Genomic DNA, 20773 nt, shown 5'->3' on the forward strand with positions numbered 1-20773 from the left:
TCGCTCGTCTTCTTTACAATGCCGGCCGCACACATTCTAATGATTCCTGATCCATTACATGGAGCCTCGTACAGTAAAACAAACTATTGATTTGCATTTATAATCAAATGGGTCAATTCATTTATCTAATTCTCATTAATCCCGTCTTACGATGTCGGTGGATGCTGAAGTATGGAGCTGAAATGGGAGAAAAAGGCTTAACATATTATACCCCAAGTGACAACGGGTTAAAGGAATTGTGTACGATGAGAAAAAACACTGAGTTTCTTTTAAAAACAGCGCCACCCCCCGTCCATGGTGGCATCTGATATTGCAGCTCAGATCCAATTATGTGAATGGGCCTGAACCACAAAACCACACAATGTAAAATATTCATCTGCTATATCATATACAGTATATACTTTAGGTATGGAATAGAATCACAGTGGTTGTCTATGATAGATTTGGTGAGCTTTTATCCCCCATTTCTTTCTTTGTACATGTGGGAAAACATTTTCTCGATTTGGATATTCAAATAATTTTTGCATCTTTTTTCGGGATACATTGGACTCAATTTTTAGGTTGTTTTCATACTCTCTGAGAGCAGCATGATGTAGGCAAAGAGGCCCTGAATCCAGTGATGTATCATTTAGTTTACTGGGTGCAGCCGTTCTGAGACAGTCAGAGTTTTTAGATTTAGCCATGTAGCAGAGCTGAGAAAGCTGTCCCCGCCTCCACCAGGCAATAAGAAGCAGCTAATCACAGCAGGAGGCATGCAGAACAATTATCTTTCCCCAGCCAGTCACAGCAATGATAAGCTACTGGTGCTAAAAGAAACATTACAGGTAAACAACAACTCACTTTGTGATAAGAGACGCATTGCTAATTCTTTGTGTTAACCCTTGTGCACACACTGCAGATTTGTTTCTTCAGCAAAAAAAACGCACCCTTTGGCAAAATACCGCACCTCCGGCAGAAAAACGCATCCAAAAACCGCTTACGGTTTTACTGCAATTTGGCCTCGTTTTTTTCCCTGCGTTTTTTAATCATCAATGGCAAAACACGGAAAAACGCAGGGACCTGCGGAAAAGAAGTGACATGCTGCTTCTTTTTGCTGCTGAAAATCGGCAGCAAAACCTGGAAGGAAAAAAGAAGCAACGTGTGCACAGCATTTTGGGTTTCTCATAAACATTGCTGGGGAAGGACTGCATGAAGTTTATGAACACAAACTACACCAATTCTGCAGCAAAAACCAAAGTAAATCCGCAGCAAAAAATGCAGTGTGCGCACGGGGCCTTACAGCTTGCAGTCTTCAGATTACATAAGAAAAACCTGCTGACGTATTACCTTTAATGTCATAAAAAAAACCTTTGGGGGATGTCAAGATTTAAATATTTATTTTTATAGACAATTTCCCCTGTAACGGAGGCTGGGGTAAATTAGCCCAAGTTACAGGGGAAATCCAGATTCCTGTCTCAATACCAGAACTGATTGGGACCCCTAGAACCAGGCAGCTCGTGCTGCCCCCCTACACCAAGTGATCACATGACTGTTGTGTCCGGAGAGAGAAGCACCATGAGCACTTATTATTCTATACAAACAGCAATCGGGAAGGCAGACACGGTAACAAACCATCTCTACCTTATCTATAGGTAATCCGGCTGTGTCTGATAGACATGTCCTGGCTCCCACTGCTGCTCCTATATGCAGTGACTTTTTGCAAAGTGGAACACATTTATCATCCATAGGTGGTTCAGAAGTGGTCATCAGTGATGGAGATTTAGGCCTAATTCAGATATAATGGGTGTATAATAGAGATGATTGCATGTTGTATGCTGTATGGTTCCTTATGCATTATTAAGCCCCCGTAGTGCACCCTCACAATGATTACCACATAATGCCACACATACTATACAATACAACATAATAGTATGCCCTCATATTATCCCCCATGCAGGATGTTGTCCCCACAGTGCCCCCCCCCACACAAAGTAGGATGCCTCACAGTGTCCCCTCCCCAGTATGGAGCTTCTCCACTTTGCCCCATAGCTAGGATGTACAGAGCAGATCCTATCTGTGCCAAATGTGGCCAGACACAGCAGGTGCAAAGCAGTGACTTCACTGCGCCTTAGCCAAGGCTCAGATGGCACAGATGACGCGTGACACTTCTCCGCTCTACCAACGTATTCATCTTGCATCTGCATCCTGCAGACACAGTCTAATCAGGACATGTCACCGCCCTCCCTAAAGAGTGGACAACTTCCCAAATCTGGTTATGAGGCATAATACAAATAACTGGCCATGATGTGGCTTTAGGTGGAGAATGGTGGGGCTATACTATGTGTGGGACATTATGGGGGGACATTGTTGGGGCATCATATTTTGTGAAGAGTCTGTGGGGGTGTCATTGTATGGTGGCACTGTTGGGGCATTATATTTTGTGGGGGACTGTGGCGGTATAATACTGTGTTTGATTTATTATTGTGTGGGGGCACCGTTGGGGCATTATACTTTGTGGGAGACTCTGGCAGTATAATACTATGTGTGGGTTATTATTGTGTGGGGGCACCGTTGGGGCATTATACTTTGTGGGGGGACTGTGACGGTATAATACTGTGTGTGAATTATTATTGTGTGGGGGCACCGTTGGGGCATTATACTTTGTGGGGGGACTGTGGCAGTATAATACTGTGTGTGGGTTATTATTGTGTGGGGGCGCCATTGGGGCATTATACTTTGTGGGGGGACTGTGACGGTATAATACTGTGTGTGAATTATTATTGTGTGGGGGCACCGTTGGGGCATTATACTTTGTGGGGGGACTGTGGCAGTATAATACTGTGTGTGGGTTATTATTGTGTGGGGGTGCCGTTGGGGTGTCATTGTGTGGGGGACACTGTTGGGGCATCATAGTATGAGGGAGGACACTAGAGACAATGTAATGTGTATGAAGGGGAATCGTGTTTTGTATGTAAGGAAACAATGTGGGGGCAGTACACTGTGTGGAGGTCATAAATTGTGTGGGAATGCTAAGGGACTTCTTTATTAGGAACACAGCTTTTGGGATGTCCTTAGTATAGGATTATCATCAGATCGGAGGAGCGGATGATATCTGGCACCACTGGTGGAGAACAAAACAATACTTGCAGCTCAAAAACTCATAATGCACAATACGTCATGCTTTAGAGGTGGAAATGGCCCCCTTACCCATTGGGCCCCTATTTTGCTGCACAAGTTGCACCAATGTTATGTCCTCTCCTGCCTGGCATCCTCAGTAATCAGCTGTTTGGATGTACTCGGAGCAGCATCGCTCCCTACACCATGTACTGTCTATTTTCACATACTGCAGCTCAACTCCCATTCACTTCAACACACTCCAACGTCTATGCTTTTAGTTTGATCCAAGGGAGTAGCTGGAGGGGTAAGAGATGCAGCAGTCCCACCTGGTCCCTTGTATTAAAGGACTGGTCCCAACTTACAAAGTTATCACCCATCAACAGGATAGGTAAAAACAGAATATGACCTATGACAAGATGGACAACCAGAAGCCAAAAGGGTACTTTACACGCTGCGATCTCCAAGCGATCATACCCGCCCCTGTCAGTTGTGCGACACGGACAAATCGCTGCCCGTGGTGCACAACCTCGTTAGTCCCCGTCACACGGACTTACCTGCCCTGTGACATCGCTCTGGCTGGCGAACCGCCTCCTTTCTAAGGAGGTGGTTCGTGCGGCGTCACAGCGATGTCGCAGGGCAGGCGGCCAATAGAAGCGGAGGGGCGGAGATGAGTGGGACGTAACATCCCGCCCACCTCCTTCCTTCCACATTGCCGGTGGACGCAGGTAAGGAGATGTTCGTCGCTCCTGCGGTGTCACACACAGTGATGTGTGCTGCCGCAGGAACGACGAACAACATCGTATCTGCAGCAGCAACGACATTAAGGAAATGAGCGACGTGTAAACGAGCAACGATTTTTCACGTTTTTGTGCTCGTTGATCGTTGCTCATTGGTGTCACACGCTGCGATGTCGGTAACGGCGCCGGATGTGCGTCACTAACAACGTGACTCTGACGATATATCGATACCGATATCACAGCGTGTAAAGCACCCTAAAGTTTTCCATGCCTAATATCGTAAACGGCACATAGTAAGTAGAAGCTGTCACCATTTATGCATCGGAGCTCAGGAGCTTCATAATACATATGTGTCGCCCTGGGCAAGCCAGGGGACACAGGTCACAACACCACCACACCCCACACTCCAGGTAGGCACACCATGCTAACCAGAAATCCTTGTTGCCTTCCTCCAGGAGTCTGTTGATGCACACCAGGGGGTGGGCCAGGCGGTTGGCTCCGCCCACCGAGGAGCTCACAACTCTGGAGGCAGGAAGTACCAGGCAGTTCTGTCAGGGAGGAGGAAGTGGAAGGAGTGAAGTGAAGCCCAGGCAGGGCAAGTGTGAGGAGAAAGTAAACAGCTAAGTGAAAGTGGTGAAAGTAGAGAAGCGTAAAGGAGAAAAGCAAGTAAAGTGACAGAAGGAAAGAAAGCCTGAAGGGTCCAGCTCTGTGTAGGGCCAGAACAGCAAGGTCAGCGACGGCGGTGACTGTCTGGAGGGGGACCGTTTGGAAGTTCCTGGAAGGACCCCGTTGGCTGTGTGCCCGGTGGTCTGGAGCAGCGTTCCGAAGGACAGTCAGCACCAGGGCAGGGGCCTCTCGGACCCCGGCAAGGCTAGGAGTCGCCCAATTTGCCGAATCCGTCAGTGACGGGGACGCAGATCCCCCAACAACCAAGTCCCGATTGACGGCAACAGCCCAACCATTACCGGGGAGACACCGCCACCGCCAGGGCACCAGTTTCCCCAGGGCCAGCGCCTGCGGGCAAAGTGTAGAGCTCCTCCGGCCCAGATTGCAGTCGGGGAGCGGGTAACCGGAGGGAATCCACCGCTACCATCAGACAACACAGGTGCAAGGAAGAGAGACGTCACCGTCACCTACCGGGAGTGCAGGTGCAGCCGTCTGTGGGACCGTCCTACCAGCCGTTGGTTTACCGTACAAACTGTGTCCGTGTCTCAGGCTGAGTGAGTACCACAGTGCCGCAAGGCACAGTGCTGCCCCCGCGTCCCTGCGCCCACCGGGCCCTACACTTTACATCCCTTCACTGGGCCCCGGGATCACCAACCCCTACCCACGGAGGGGCAACACAACACCTGGCTGCTCCGCATCACCATCCCCGGGACCCCCATACTGAGCAGCGGTGGTGCAATCACCACAACCGTGGGTGGCGTCACGAACTATAACAATCCCCACACCCAACAAACACCCCCTTTCACTCACAGGCGAGGAGTGTCGCTCGAGACACCCCGGGATCCGGCCCACAGCTCGAGCCACCAGGAGCAACTGCCGGACCCGAGCAGAAGGGGTGAGCGCGGTGTGCTGACACCCTCCTCCCCGCCCGCGACAACTTGGCGTCACGAACAGGATCTTACCGCTCTGCCGTCTGGTAGAGGTGCGCCTTGTTACCGCCGGAGGTATCCGGCAGAAAAATTTCAGAAGCCGCCATCTTTGGCGCGAAAAGTTCCCGCTCGAGCGTCTTCTCGAGCAGTAGAGGCGCGAAGGCCAAAACCCCGCCCAGAGAGAGGAGGGGCCGAAAAGAGCTAAGGGGGACGCAATGGCGGCTGGCTGCATGTGAGAGCAGCTATAGAAGCAGGGACGCCAGGACCCTGCGGCCATTGACTGGTTCCTGGAAGAGGCCGCTGCTAAAGATGCTGAGTCCGACCAACAACACCGTGGTCCCCGCGCCCGGCATGGCGGCGTGGGTGGAAGTCCGGACCGCCCAGCTAAGCAGCCGTCTGCAGGTCCGCATGCAGCTCCTCCTGGAGGAGTGGGAGGCCGACATGGTGGAAGCGGTGGCTGCTATGCGGAGATGCGAGGTGGAGGAAGATTTGGAGGAATGGGTAAGAGACCCACGTCCCTGTATTCCCGAGGGATCGGCCGCTGCGGCTGAGGGGCCCGGCCTACACCCGTTCACCCTGCTGCCTCTCCCGCTACCCGCGTTAGCTGCTGCTGCCCCGCCACTAGGCCCGCTACCACCACCACCGGTAGCGGTACCCTGCCAATCCGCCCCGGCGGACCGACCTGCAGCAGAAGCTCATGACCACCCTGAACCGCTTCTATGGAAGAAGCCAAAGGCTGAGCCCGTCAGCAAAGATGCACCGGAGGCACGGCGGGGATGCAGCTGCCAGGAGGCAGAGGAGGCCATGTCACAGCGGGGTCCCTCATTACTGAAGGTGCCGGTCGTAGCCGACACGGAGGGACTCTGGCTGGGTCCGTCCCCCGCACACGCTGAACCGGAGCAAACAGAAAGTACTCCCGGCTGGGAGCGGCGGCAACAGCAGCTGCGCAGGGAGATCGATGCCCGAGAGGGGTGTAGAGCGGATGTGCATGCCCGCATGAATATGGAAGAAGCTCGCCTGCAGCGAGCTACCATTGGGGTCCAGAGCGGTGCACCGTGTGAAGGTGGCACTAAAGCCCCACGAGTGAGAATGGACTGTTAAGCCGCAAAAGGCAGCGGAGTGCCGTTGCACAGTCCCCGTTGGGACCACCAGTCAGCATGTTTACAAGTTTGTTTGAAAAAGTTGCAAATGATGAAAGTGAAATTACCGAAGAAGTCACCTGATTTGTTTGTTGATTTGCAACCGGCTGGAGCCGGCACCGTTGTCCCTGTGGGGACCGTTTAAAAATGCATGGGAACTATCCATGGACAAGCCCGTGAACTTGCAGGGCACCACAAACGTTAAGTGGCTTGTAAATATGTTGGTTACCGTTACCGTTTCCGCAATTTCCGGGAGTGCAGGTGCAGCCGTCTGTGGGACCGTCCTACCAGCCGTTGGTTTACCGTACAAACTGTGTCCGTGTCTCAGGCTGAGTGAGTACCACAGTGCCGCAAGGCACAGCGCTGCCCCCGCGTCCCTGCGCCCACCGGGCCCTACACTTTACATCCCTTCACTGGGCCCCGGGATCACCAACCCCTACCCACGGAGGGGCAACAGAACACCTGGCTGCTCCGCATCACCATCCCCGGGACCCCCATACTGAGCAGCGGTGGTGCAATCACCACAACCGTGGGTGGCGTCACGAACTATAACAATCCCCACACCCAACAAACACCCCCTTTCACTCACGGGCGAGGAGTGTCGCTCGAGACACCCCGGGATCCGGCCCACAGCTCGAGCCACCAGGAGCAACTGCCGGACCCGAGCAGAAGGGGTGAGCGCGGTGTGCTGACACCCTCCTCCCCGCCCGCGACACATAGTCTCCTCGCACGCGTGACACAATGACGCTCCTCCAGGTGACATTTGTACCAGATCTTACTGCTAACCCTGTAATCTGGGCTATGTGTAATATTCTCATTATGCTGCAGATAATGGTCCTGAGGCCAGATTTTCTTATCAGGCTAGTAATGATAATCCCTGGAGCTGATAACGCCACTATGAACACCACTGCTTCATATCACTCAGGTGGAGCTGTATATCATCATTACTGTCACATTCCAGTTCAGAATGTCACCACTTTCACACCTAATAGCTGGATTGAGTGACTATGTTTTGATTACGGGAGGAGCATGGTAAAGGAAGTGGACACGGATTTATATTTATTATTATTCATTTGATGTAAAAAATTCAGTAACTTCTAAATAGCCTTCACTTATAATTTTCTATCATTCAGCTGTTGTAGAGTCTGTGCCGCTCCTTCACATAGCTGGTTGTGCTGCTGCTTCTGATAAGAATGCTGGCAAATGTAATTGCCATACTAATGTGACAGATCACAGACTCCGTTATTTTCGATTTTATCTTCCTATGATGGAGCAGAAAACCGGAAATAATAATTTAAATGTTAACCCAGCCTTAGAGAAATCAGCAGATTGCAGGTAGGGAAGGAGGTCATACTCAGCAGGGCAATCGGTGTTACAGAGGGAGTAAAGATTCTGCCGCAGGGTCTGCCGGGGAGGAGGGGAGAGATCGCACCTGTAGAATCAGACTGTATAAGAAAAAGAGGCTGAAAATAAACGAAAGAATGAAAATGTAGAGAGGAATTTAGTGCGACTTTATAATAAAATATATGTTTTTCCCATGTCAGGGGTGTCCATAGCTATTTTTTACCATAATAAACTGCTTCTCCCGCAACCAGAATATATAGTACTGTATCCTTGTCTTTCCCTGTAACTCACACAATACAGATAAATAAGTAAATCTTAATGTTTACATCAGAAAGTAAACAAGGAGCCATCATTTTAAATAACTGGTGCCTAAGCAGCACCTTGTGGTCATCACTGGTATTGCACTGCAACAGTTGTAGAGTTGAAGGGAATTTGTTAGCTGGTTTTTGCTACCAGCATGATGTAGGCAAAGAGACCCTGAATACAATGATGTATCACTTAGTTTACTGGGTGCAACTGTTCTGACACAATAAGAGTTTTTAAATTTAGCAAAGCTGAAAGAGCTGTCTCCGCCCACACCAGACACTGTATACAATGTCTATAGATCGTAAGCTGCTTATCAACAGGATGGGGTATGTCGGACTACCCAGCATGAGGCAATGTAGTCCAGCAATGATAATCTCTTGGCGCTAAAACAAATATAGCAGGTAAACAACAGCAGGGACCTTAATAAGAGAGGCATTTGTCACGTAGTTTATTGGGTGCAGCTGTTGTGACAGTTTTTAGCTTTAGCAATGCAGCAGAGCCGAAAGAGCTGCCCCCACCCTCACCAGGCTCTCTATGTACAATGTCTATAGAGATTGAGCTACTTGGCACAGGATGGGGTATGTCAGACTACCTGGCATGAGGCAATGTAGTCCAGCAATGATAATCTCTTGGCGCTAAAACAAATATTGCAGATAAACAACAGCAGGGACCTTGCTAAGAGAAGAATTTGTCCCTTAGTTTACTGGGTGCAGTCATTCTGACACAGTTTTTAGCTTTAGTAATGCGGCAGAGCTGAAAGAGCTGACCCTGTCCACACCAGGATCTCTATGTACAATATCTATAGACAGTGAGTTGCTTATCACAGAAAGGGTGTGTCGGACTAAGCAGCGTGAGGCAATGTAGTCTGGCTATGTAATCTATTGGCGCTAAAACAAATATTGCAAGTAAATAACAACAGGGAGCTTAATAAAAGAAACATTTGTCACCTAGTTTACTGGGTGCAACCGTTTTGACACAGTTTTTAGCTTTAGTAATGCAGCAGAGCTGAGAAAGCTGCCCCCACCATCACTAGGCTCTATATATACAATGTCTATAGACAGTGAGCTGCTAGTCACAGCAGGGAGCATATTGGACTAGCTAATGTAGTCCAAGCAATGATAATCTCCTGATGCTAAAACAATCAAAATAAAGTAAACAACACAAAGCCTGATAAAAGAATCATCCCTGAAATCTGTGTGTTAACCCCTACAGCATGCTGTCTTCAGATTACATGACAAAAACCTGCTGACAGATTCCCCTTAGGCTATGTGCGCACTAAACCGTTTTACCCGCGGATTTACCCGCGGATTTGCTGCGGAAATGTCTTGAGAAATGTCTGCAATCTCTGTGCAGACATTTCCCAGCAAATCCTATGAGAAAAAAAAATAGCTGTGCGCACGCTGCGGATTTTTCTCAAGAAATTTCCTTGAGAAGATTTTCTTGAGAAAATTTCTTGAGAAAATGAGCATGTCAATTCTTTTCCGCAGGTACCTGCGGATTTCGGCAGTACAGCCTGTAAAATCCGCAGGGAACAACCTGCGGGAAAATCGCAGCAAATTCGCGGCAAATCCGCATGCGGATTTACCGCGGATTTGGTGCGGATTTTTTCCGAAGGTCCGGAAATCTTCCACTCCCAGAAGTTTCTCAAGAAATTGTCTTGAGAAACTTCACATTTCTAGTGCGCACAAAGCCTTAAAGTACACAAATTGGATATTTATGGCATAGTGTTGAGAACAGGGCCACTTATTGCGCTTTATTAGTTGCCACCCAACTTTCCCAGATACAGATGTAGCGAATAAATTATCAAATTTAATTTTTAACAACTTGACAGAAAACAAGAAAAGGTACATTTCAAGTGATCAGCTGCAGATCTACATTATATAAAAAGCAGAACCACAGTCTACTAAGAAATATTGCATTGTTAGGAGATCGATTTATACAATTAAATCATGGGATCCCTCATACACACAATCCTCCCTCCGTGTACATGTCCAACGACAGAGAAAAACTGCAAAAGTGGGAAATGTAACTATTGTGCACCACCAAGTGGTCACAAGTAGTATTGCATGGATCCATTTTTTTTTTTTTTGCTTATGCCAAATCAGCATGAGGAAAAAAATCGCTGATCGGCACTGCCCCGTAGCATAACATTGGGTCTAGAGCCATCTGATAAAACATCCGATAGCACTCGTCCAAGTCATACGCCAGGGTGAGTGAACCCTAATTCCTTGATTCTTAAAGGGGTTGTCCCACAAACAAAGTTCATTGTAGTCAATAGGAATAATAATAATTTCCACAATTGGATGTGTTGTATAAAATGTTCCTGTGCTGAGATAATCTTATATATGTGTCCCTGCTGTGTACTGTGTAATGACCGTGTCTGACCGTACAGGGACATAGTCTGATCATACCATATCTCCTGGGCAGGGGAAGAAGCAAAAAAAGAGTATACAGAGAGGGCAGCACAGGATCACAGCTGCTGGTTTCTGTGAGGTAAAACATTTCCTTGCCTGTTTATAAACATGTTTTACCTCACAGAAAGAATCAGTTGTGATCCCGTGCTGTAATGTCTTTATACTCTTTTCCTTCCTCCCCTGCCCTAGAGCTGTGCTATGATCAAAGATTCTGATTCCAGCGATGTGTCTCTATTATGATGCTCTCAGATGGAGTAGGAAAAACCTGGTGACAGATTCCCTTTAAAAGTCCCCACCCCCTCAGAGTTATTTTATATGCAACATATATTTTGGCATAACAATTCCGCTATTTTGAAAAATTTGAACATTTGTGTGCTAAAAATACACAAAACAGGTTAAAAAAATAATGACCAATTTTCACTTAGTACTAAATTTAAAAACCGTATGTCCCAGTTTGAAGAATTTGGCGTAAAACAGCAGAAAGATTCCACATAAAATAAAAAAAATAAAAGTTGCTTAAGGGGGTATTTTAAATTATTAAATTGCTTAAGTTAGTTAGACAGCATGAAAATAAGCAAGTTTACAATTGACTTTCTTTTTCTATCTGCTGTCATTTTCTTGCACTGAGAGAGCTTTTATTTTTCACAGTGTACAGCTGGATTCCATGGAGTTCAACCGTTAGTGTCTGCCCTGACTCTGGCCTACAGTGTGCAGTAATTACATTTCTGGAGAGAGGTTAACGTCCTAACATCCCAGTCAGCTTTCTCCAGCCCATTGATTTCTATACAGCAGTCACCTCCTTGCCCTACTCCTGCCAGGCTGCTGTTATAAATCTTGCAAAAATTTCCAGTCTCCATCCCAGCAATTTTAGATCAGGTCTCCTAATCACAGCGCTCACTGCCTCAGCTGTATGCTTGTTCAGATCCCTGTTATCTCTATGTGTAAATATAGTAATTGCAGTGTAGACTCAGAATAAGCCGCTAATACCTGAATGTGTTACAGCAGACCTTGTGATGAGCTTTATGTTTCTACTATTACTACAGCTCTGTTACCAGAACTGTCAATCAAGGAGAAGACCCCGCCCCCATAAACCAGATAGTAAGAGCGCAGTAAGGAGACTGGATAGCTCCTAGCTGCTCAAGAGACCACTTGAGAATACCCCTTTAATAGAAATCAAATGATGAATCCGGTCCATTGTTTACTTCAACAAAGTGGCCATTTTTTCCTAATTTTTTAACCCCTGTCTGCCTTCCCTGTGGTGTGCCCTGAAACGCTGCAGTAATTGCCAAAAAGCTTCCTGTAAAATGAGAGCTAAGGCCATTTTTCAACTAATATGGTCCCAAATTTTCAGAAACAGTCTCAGTAAATTTTTTATGTTCGTGCCCGGAAGCAGAGGGGTTTAAATAAGTCTGTTAATGATCGTTTCTGGTCAGGATTGGGGGCAGTCCTATGTAAAACTTCCCAAAATAAAGAGGCCCAGAATCCCCAACACCAATGTTATTAAACATAGAGGAGCCACCATGGCGGCAAAAATCTGATTACTAGTACAGTAAAATAGAAGGATACTTGAGGTTTCTGTACTGATAACCCACCTTGGCTTTTCTAAGGCTGCTTTTCACGCATCAGTTTTTTGCCATCAGCCACAATCTGGCAAAAACATGAAAAAACGGATCCGGCGTCTGTTGCCGCCGGATCCGTTTTTTACCCCATAGACTTTCATTAGCGCCAAATTGTGCCGGATAGCCTTGCGTTTCATCCGTTTTTTGCCGGATCCGTCAAAATTTACTTGTCAGGCAGCCGGATGAAACGTTCAAGTGAACGTTTTTGTGTCCGGCAAAAAAAACGGATCGCGCTGGATCCGGCGCCGTATGGCTTGGTTTATAATGGAAGCCTATGGATGACGGATCTGGCGTAATGCGGCAAAAAACGGATCCTGCCGCCGGATCAGTTTTTTTTTAACTGAGCATGCTTAGTATCACACCGGATCTGTCAAAAAACTAAAGGAACTGATAGAAAAAATTGATGCAACTGATCCGTTTTTTCGCCGGATCGTGCCTGATGCCAAAAAACGGATGTATGAAAGCAGCCTTACTCGCTCAGTTCAGTGTCAATTTGGCCTTGAGCTAAAGGCATAGCTGGTTGCTATGGACTCCCGCCCCGGCAACCCTTATATAAGTAGTGTTGCACCCACAACGTGAAAATTTTGGGCACATATCCTTAGATGAATATGGTTTTACTCACCGTGAACCTCTCCGCTTGGGTGAAGTCTTTGTCAATGAAACTCTGGACACAGTTATACTGGGACATCTCCTCACTCTGTATCAGCCTCCTGTAAAGGCAGCCATATTTAGTGCCATCCTTACCTTCACAAGCCATTACCCTCTCATAATCTCACATGGTCACTCACATAATTTTAGAAAGTATTTAGGTTAGTCCCATTTCCAGCAAATAATCCCAAGATTCAAACAATGTCCTCCTCATGGTAGTACCAAAAATGGTGGTTAGAATACAGATGGATCTGAGGCTAAATTTTAGGCCTTATTCCCATCTGCTTTGGTGGTTTCTTCAAGGTGTCAGTCACTTTTGAATGCACAAAAACGGAAGAGATCTTGAGAAAGGCCAACAAGGTCCATAAACCTTGAGAAGCCTATGTTAAGGGTCCATGCATGGACACTAGGTATCTGTAACGGATCCCAAACTTTACAGGTTGGGTTTGCCCATTACTATCCATAAGGCACCACTTAAAGCCATTTTTACAGCACAAAATTATAGTGTCTGTTACAAACCGATGCCATAAAGTGTAATATAGTCCTTATTCAAAATCAATTCTTAAAGCGCACCAATATTTTCCCATATAACCTAAAGCCAGTGCTATACTGGCACTATCAGGCTCATTCTATACATGCCTTTAGTGGTCAGCTAGGATGTATAGGTTTGGAAACACAAGCAAGTAAAGTTTGTAAAATCAGCAGCTTGTTAAATGACAGCAGCTGCCAATCAGCTGATAGCTGGGGTGGGTATTCATATTTATCCCCTCCTCCTGTTACTATGCTAATTCTATTATACAATCGTTTTACTTTGTGACTAAAAGGACCTGTGCTGATGTCATACCCATGTGACCAGAAGGGGCAAGGCCTCAGCCAACATAGCTGATACCTGGAAGCAACATTTTTCTGTTGGCTGAGGCCCCACCCCGTCTGGTCACATGAGTATGACATCAGCACAGGTCCTTTTAGTCACAAACTAAGGCCACTTTCACACATCAGTTTTTTGCCATCAATCACAATGCGTTTTCTCGACGGATCGACGGATCCATTGCAGATTGTGGCAAAACAGATGCGACGGATCCGACTAGCTGGGAGCTTTCCTGTTTTTTTGCGGACTTACCATCTTTTCAATGTCTTTTGTGTAGGATCGGATGGCACATGGAAGCACTTCTATGTGCATCCGATCTTACATAAAAAAAACAGATCGGATGCCGTATATCAATGGGTTCGCAACGCAAAATCCCCGGAAGCCACACGGAAGCACTTCCGTGTGATTTCCGTCGAGTGCCCCGCTCCCACGCCAGCCCCGTGGCTGCTCGCACTGCAGTATGTCAGCAGCTACCCGCACAGCGGTGAGAGCAGCTGCGGGGATGATGAGCGCTGTCGTCAGGAGGTTAGTAAAGTTCATTACATGCAGTGATAAAGTCTGCTGCACTCCCGACATCAGCACTAGTCACTGACTTCTATGCCCGCCATGTTCTTAGATCACCTCTCGCGGGCGGCCCGAGACTATGACTAGCGGTGATGTCACGAGCTGCTCGCAATACCTCATTTCTGAACACGTCGATCATTGATCTCAGTGACAAGCGCTGATATCAAGAGTGCAGCGGCTTCCATCACCATAGGTAATGTACCTAGCTAACCTCCTGAAGTCAGCCATGGTCATGCCCTGCAGTGACCTGGGCTGACCTCATGATGTTAGCTAAGGTCACTGCATTGCACTGCTCTCCCAGCCAATGGAGAACATTCTGTTCTTCATTGACTTGGACAGTGAGTATGAATCGTCATGGGACCCCCTTATTGGATTACGCCGGACCCAGATTTGATTTTTCTTTCCAATAAATTGGCGAAAGAGGGACTGTATTGGGGAGTGTTTGTTCAAATAAAAATGTATGTATCGCAAATTTTTGTTTTATTACTGACAGGGTTTGTTGTGATGTTGGGTATCTGATAGATGCCGTGACATGACTAACCTCTGAGCTTGATGCCAGGTGACATTACACAGCTGGTATCAACCCCATATATTACCCCATTTGCCTCCGCACCAGGACATCGGGATGAGCTGGGGCAAAGCATCAGGTTTGGCGTATCTAATGGATGCGCCACTTTTGGAGCGGCTGCAGCCTGCTATATTTAGGCTGGGGAGGGTCCAAGAACAGCGGACCTCCCTAGTCTAAGAACACCAGACCACAGCTGTCTGCCTTACCTTGGCTGGTGATCCAATTTGGGGGGGGGACCCCACGTTTTTTGTTTAAATTATTTATTTAATTTAAAATAACAGCGTGGGGTGCCCTCTGTTTTGGATTACCAGTCAAGGTGAAGCTGCCAGCTGTGGTCTGCAGGCTGCAGCCATCTGCTTTACCCAAGCTAGCTACAAAAGATAGGGGGGACCCCACGTCATTTTTTTAATTATTTCTTTTTTGGCTAAATAGAAGGCTAAGCACCCTTTAGTGCCAAATGAAAGGCACCAAAGGGTGCAAGATTACAAAATGCTGGGGAGTGGGACGTTATATATGTCTTTCTAATCTATTATCTATCTATCCCTCCATTCATTCATTCATTCATTAATTCATCCATCCCTCTATCTCTCTATTTATCCCTCGATCTCTCTGTCTATCTATCTATATCCATCTATTTATCTATCTATATCCATCTATTTATCTATCTAGCTGCTTCAGTTTTTTGTGTTCCGCAAAAAAAATGTAAGGCACACGGACGTCACATGGATGCCACATGGATGCATCCATAAAAAAACACAACTGTTTTTTGCGGACCACAAAAACGGGACGGTCATGTGAATGTAGCCTAAATAATAATTGGAGCATGCTCAGTTTAAAAAAACTTAATCCATCGCCGGATTCCGTCATTTGACGGACGATGACGGATCCTGCGCCCATAGGCTTCCAATCAACAGACGTCGCCATCCGTTTTTTCGACGTAGACAAAAAACATTACTTTGGCCGTTGTCTCCATCAGCCGGACAAACAATTTGAACGACAGATGAAACGTGAGGCTATCCGTCGCAATCCGTCACTAATAGAAGTCTATGAGAAAAAAACGCATCCAGCGGCATCAGTTTTTTTTCAAAATTCGACGGATTGTGACTGATGGCAAAAAACTGATGTGTGAAAGGGGCCTAAAACGATTGTATAATAAAATTGGCATAAGTAACAGGGGGAGGGGATAAATATGAATAACCCCCAGCTATCAGCTGCTGCTGTCACTCAACAAGCGCTGTTTTTACAAACTTTACTTGCTTGTGTTTCCAAACCTATACATCCGAGCTGACCACTAAAGGTATGTATAGACTCAGCCTGATAGCGCCAGTAGAGCACTGGCTTTAGGTTATATAGGAAAATCCTGGTGACTGGCGCGCTTTAATGACATGACCGTTTTTAATTTTTGACCTTTCTACCCCCTCTTCTTCTAACACCAATACCTTAATTTTAATGTCTACATAGACTAATGAGGGTTTATTTTTTTGAAGGACAAGTTGTAGTTCTGATTTATATTCATTTTTACTCTATAATGTATGAAAAATATGAGGAAAAAATCCAACTTGGCTGAAAAAGTAAAAAAAAACAACAAAAAACTTGATAATTCCGACACTGTTTTTTTATTTTTCATTTTTAGGCTATGTGCACACTAGAAAAAGGATTTTTCTTAAGAAATTTCTTAAGAAAATTTCTTGAGAGTGAAGGATTAGCGAACCTGCGTTAAAAAACGCACCAAAAACGCACCTGCATTTTTACCACGATTTGGTGCGTTTTCGGTGCGTTTTTACCGCTGGTTGCTCCCTGCGTTATTGTGCCATTATCTATGGTAACTAACGCAGTTAGCTGCAGAAAAGAAGTGACATGCTCATTCTTTTTCTTAAGAAAATCTACTGAAAGAATTTTCTTAAGAAAAAAACGCAATGTGCGCACAGCTAATTTTTTTTGCCATAGGTTTGGCTGGGGAATGTCTGCAGAAAGGTTACAAAAATTTCTCAAGAAATTTCTACAGCAAAAACGCACCAAAAACGCAGGTAAAAAATGCAGTGTGTGAACACAGCCTTACAGTGTTCATTAAGTGACCTGGCAACATGACTCTACAGGAATTTTTTTTTATTATTATTATTATTATTATTTTAAAGGATTAAAAAAAAGACAAAAAAAAAATTAAAAAAAACCATTTGGTTTCTGTCGCAATTTTATGAGACCCATAACTTTTTATTTGACAATCTGTGCTGTAGGTTTTATTGATAGAATTTTGCGGGGACAGTTTTTGGGAAATCCGATAATCCTGGTCTCTCTTTTTTTATTCTCACTGTGTTAATTTCTTTATTTTAGAAAAAAGAAAAGAAGGGCAAGTCTGACAATTATTTTTTCAAGGTTTTTTTTTTTTTAAAACTTCTTTTATTGTTTAGTCCCCTTAGAAGACTCCACCCTACAATTGTTTGATTGCAATAGATGGTGATATAATACAAATAAATATTTCCTATGAATTTTCTCCTATTAGAGGCAGGCGCTTTCTGTATAACACAGTAGGCATCTGCCCGGTATGGAGAATGTTGACCACACACCCACCCTAGGACCTACTATTGTGACGTGGGGGCGGAACGGCGAACCTCTAATAATTATTTATCCACAAGATTTTGGGAAAGTGCTATTATATTATTCGGGGGGGGGGGGGTATGCACTGGTACCATTGTGGGGGTGATATTACAGTTATAGGAGGGCGCTATTATTATTAAATGGGGACATTACTGTGTAAGGAGCACTATTATTATTATTCTGGAGGTTACAAATAGAGGACATTAGTTTGTAAGGGCATTGCTTAAAGCGCTATCCCAAAGTGCATTTAAAGGGAACCTGTCACTACTTTTTTGTACTATAAGCTGCGGCCACCACCACCGGGCTCTTATATACAGCATTCTAACACACTGTATATAAGAGCCCAGGCCGGGGGTATAACATTAAAAACCCTTTGTAATACTTACCTAACAGTCGCGCTGTGGGCCTTATGGGCGTCTCCGTTGTCCGGTGCCAGCGCCGCCTCTTTCGGCCATCTTTGTCCGACGTCATACACACTCGCTGGCATTCAGGTCCTGAGCAGGGCAGATCAAAGTATTGTAGTGCGCCTGCGCAGGACCGGCGAGTGTGTATGACGTAGCTACGTCATACATCCAGGCTTCAGAAAGAGGACGAAGATGGCAGAGAGAGGAGGCGACGGCACCGGAGAACGGAGACGCCCATGACGCCCACAGCGCGACCGTTAGGTAAGTATTATAAAGTGTTTTTTATGTTATATCCCCGGCCTGGGCTCTTATATACAGCGTGTTAGAATGTTGTATATAAGAGCCCAGTGGTGCTGGCCACAGCTTATAGTCCAACAAAAAATTGGTGACAAGTTCCCTTTAATCTATAGGTCTTGGAATAATATTAAGTTCCATCATTGGATGTGTTACAAAAAAATGTTCCTGTGCTGAGATAATCTTATATATGTGCACCTGCTGTGTACTGTGTAATGGCCGTGTCTGACCGTACCGTACAGGGATTTGGTCTGATCATACCACAGCTCCTGGGCAGGGAAGGATGTAAACAAGTATACAGACATTACTGCACGGGATCACAGCTGCTGGTTTCTGTGAGGTAAAACATTTTCCTGCCTGTTTATACATATGTTTTACCTCACAGAAAGAATCAGCTGTGATCCCATGCTGTCCTATCTGTATACTTTATTACCTCCTTCCCTGCCCAGGAGATGTGGTCTGATCAAACAATGTCCCTGTACGGTCAGACACGGCCATTACATCCAGGCATTGACAACTTGATTATTTAATTTTTTCTGGACAGGTTATCAAAAATCATGGACAGACAATATTTTTTACAGACACATTGGAAACCATAAGAAATCATTATGATTTTAAGGAATACATGTCTACACCCCACAATTCTGATATGAAGGCATTATTTGCACTCACTGTGAATTGCAAAATGATGATAGTTACAGTCAAAATAATCTGTATAAGTTTCTTTAGCTTTAAAAAAAACCTCACGGACACCTTAAAAAGTGTTTATGGACGTTTTGCCCTGGTTTTATGGACTTTCCATGAATTTCTGGATGGGTGGCAATCTAGGTACATAGCAGGGACACAGATATAAGATTATCTCAGCATAGGAACACAGTTTAACCCATCCAATTGTGGAAATTATTATTATTAGGGATGAGCGAACCCAAACTATAAAAGTTTGGGGTTCATACCAAATACCTTATGTTCGGTGCTGAACCCCATACACTGATTTTTTACTGTTTGTCAGGTTCCTTTTCAGTTTTGTCATCCAAATAAAGTTTGTTGAAAGGCCACAATCAGCCAATCAGCAAGGATCTCCGGTGTGGGCACTTCCGGCCCCATCAGAGCCATGTCAAGTATTGGCATGGCTGCGATTTGTCGGCACACTACTGTAAAAAAAAAATTACGTGGGCTCCTGCTCTATGTTTGATTACCGGTGCGGGTAAAGCAGTAGTTAAAGGCTGCATCCCCCAGTGGTCTGCTTTATCATGCCTGGTTATCAAAAATAGAAGGTATCCCATAATTTAAAAAAAACAATGTGGGGTCCCCCAATTTTTGATAACCAGGCAAATCTGACAGGTGGAAGCTGATGTTATCAGGGTGGGAAGAGCCATGCATATTCGCCCCTCCCAGCCAAAAAATACTAGTCCACAGCCACCCCAGAAAGAGTGCATCCATAAGAGGGACCAATTCTGGTGCTTTACCCGGCTCATCCTGATTGCCTTGGTGCAGTGGCATTCGCAGAAATATATGGGGTTGATGACAGCTGTGATTTGTCAAAAATCACAGCTGCCATCAAGAGCTAGAATAGTAATGGGTAAGGGTCTATTAGACTCTGCCATTACTAACCTGTAAAGGCCCTGTCACATACAGAGATAAATCTGTGGTTGCAGTGAAATTGTGGACAATCAGTGCCAGGTTTGTGGCTGTGTACAAATGGAACAATATGTCCACGATTTCACTGCAACCACAGATCTGCCAAAGATTTATCTCTGTGTGTGACGGGGCCTTAAGTCAAAAGAAATAAACACAAACACCGAAAAATCCTTTACACGCTTTCACACCTTTATTAACCCCAAAAACACCTCTGCAGGTCCGACGTAATTCACATGACATCCCACGACGATCCTGACTCTGCTACATTCAGAGTCTTCAGTGATGCAAAACGCAACCACTCACTGTATCCTCCTGGAGAAAATGACAGCAGTGGGGAACATGGCTGTGGTAAGCGGTGACATCACTGAGTTCACCGGTACCAAGTGTGACCACCGGTGAACCCACTGCCAGATTGACAGGTTGCATGTCACATCACTCCGACAATCCGGTAGTCAGGTAACCGGAGTTCACACTGCGGGCCCCCTGCTGCAGTCAGTGAAAGTTGAACCCGCTGCCAGATTGCTGGACTGCTGTGCCGCCATATACCTCAATCCGAAAGTCCAGCACTATGGCAGTGGGTTCAACGGAGTTCACCGAGGACAGTCCCCAGTGTGAACTCTGGTGAACTGATTGTCGGATTGTGGAACACAGCGCCACAGCAGTCCAACAATCCAGTAGTCAGGTCATCGGTCAGTTTGGCGGCTCCCTGTTGCCCTCAGTGAAAGTTGGACCAGCTGCCGGATTGCAGGACTGCTGTGCCGCCATGACCTGCAATCCGACAATCAGATCACCGGAGTTCACACTGGGGGCTCCCCGTTGCCCTCAGTGAAAGTTGTACCAGCTGTAGGATTGCCGGATTGTTGTGGCGCCAAATCCCGCAATCCGGCAGCGGGTTTAACTGAGTTCACTGACGGCAGAGGGGAAGTCCTCGGCTATGAACTCTG

The 20773-nt window shown here is 46.0% G+C and overlaps 1 protein-coding gene across 4 annotated transcripts in view; it reads right to left on the reverse strand.

Moving 5' to 3' along the window:
- The window catches only part of LOC142301974 (inositol polyphosphate-5-phosphatase A-like), a 62749-nt gene that overhangs the window by 24857 nt on the left and 17119 nt on the right, over nt 1–20773 (reverse strand). For all 4 annotated transcript variants that reach the window (XM_075343038.1, XM_075343037.1, XM_075343039.1 and 1 more), the window contains one exon: nt 12873–12960. In XM_075343038.1, the coding sequence (XP_075199153.1) occupies nt 12873–12960 (88 nt within the window). The remainder of the gene's footprint in view (nt 1–12872; nt 12961–20773) is intronic.

This window comes from Anomaloglossus baeobatrachus, chromosome 4 (genome assembly GCF_048569485.1).
Source record: "Anomaloglossus baeobatrachus isolate aAnoBae1 chromosome 4, aAnoBae1.hap1, whole genome shotgun sequence".
Classification (NCBI taxonomy): Eukaryota; Metazoa; Chordata; class Amphibia; order Anura; family Aromobatidae; genus Anomaloglossus; species Anomaloglossus baeobatrachus.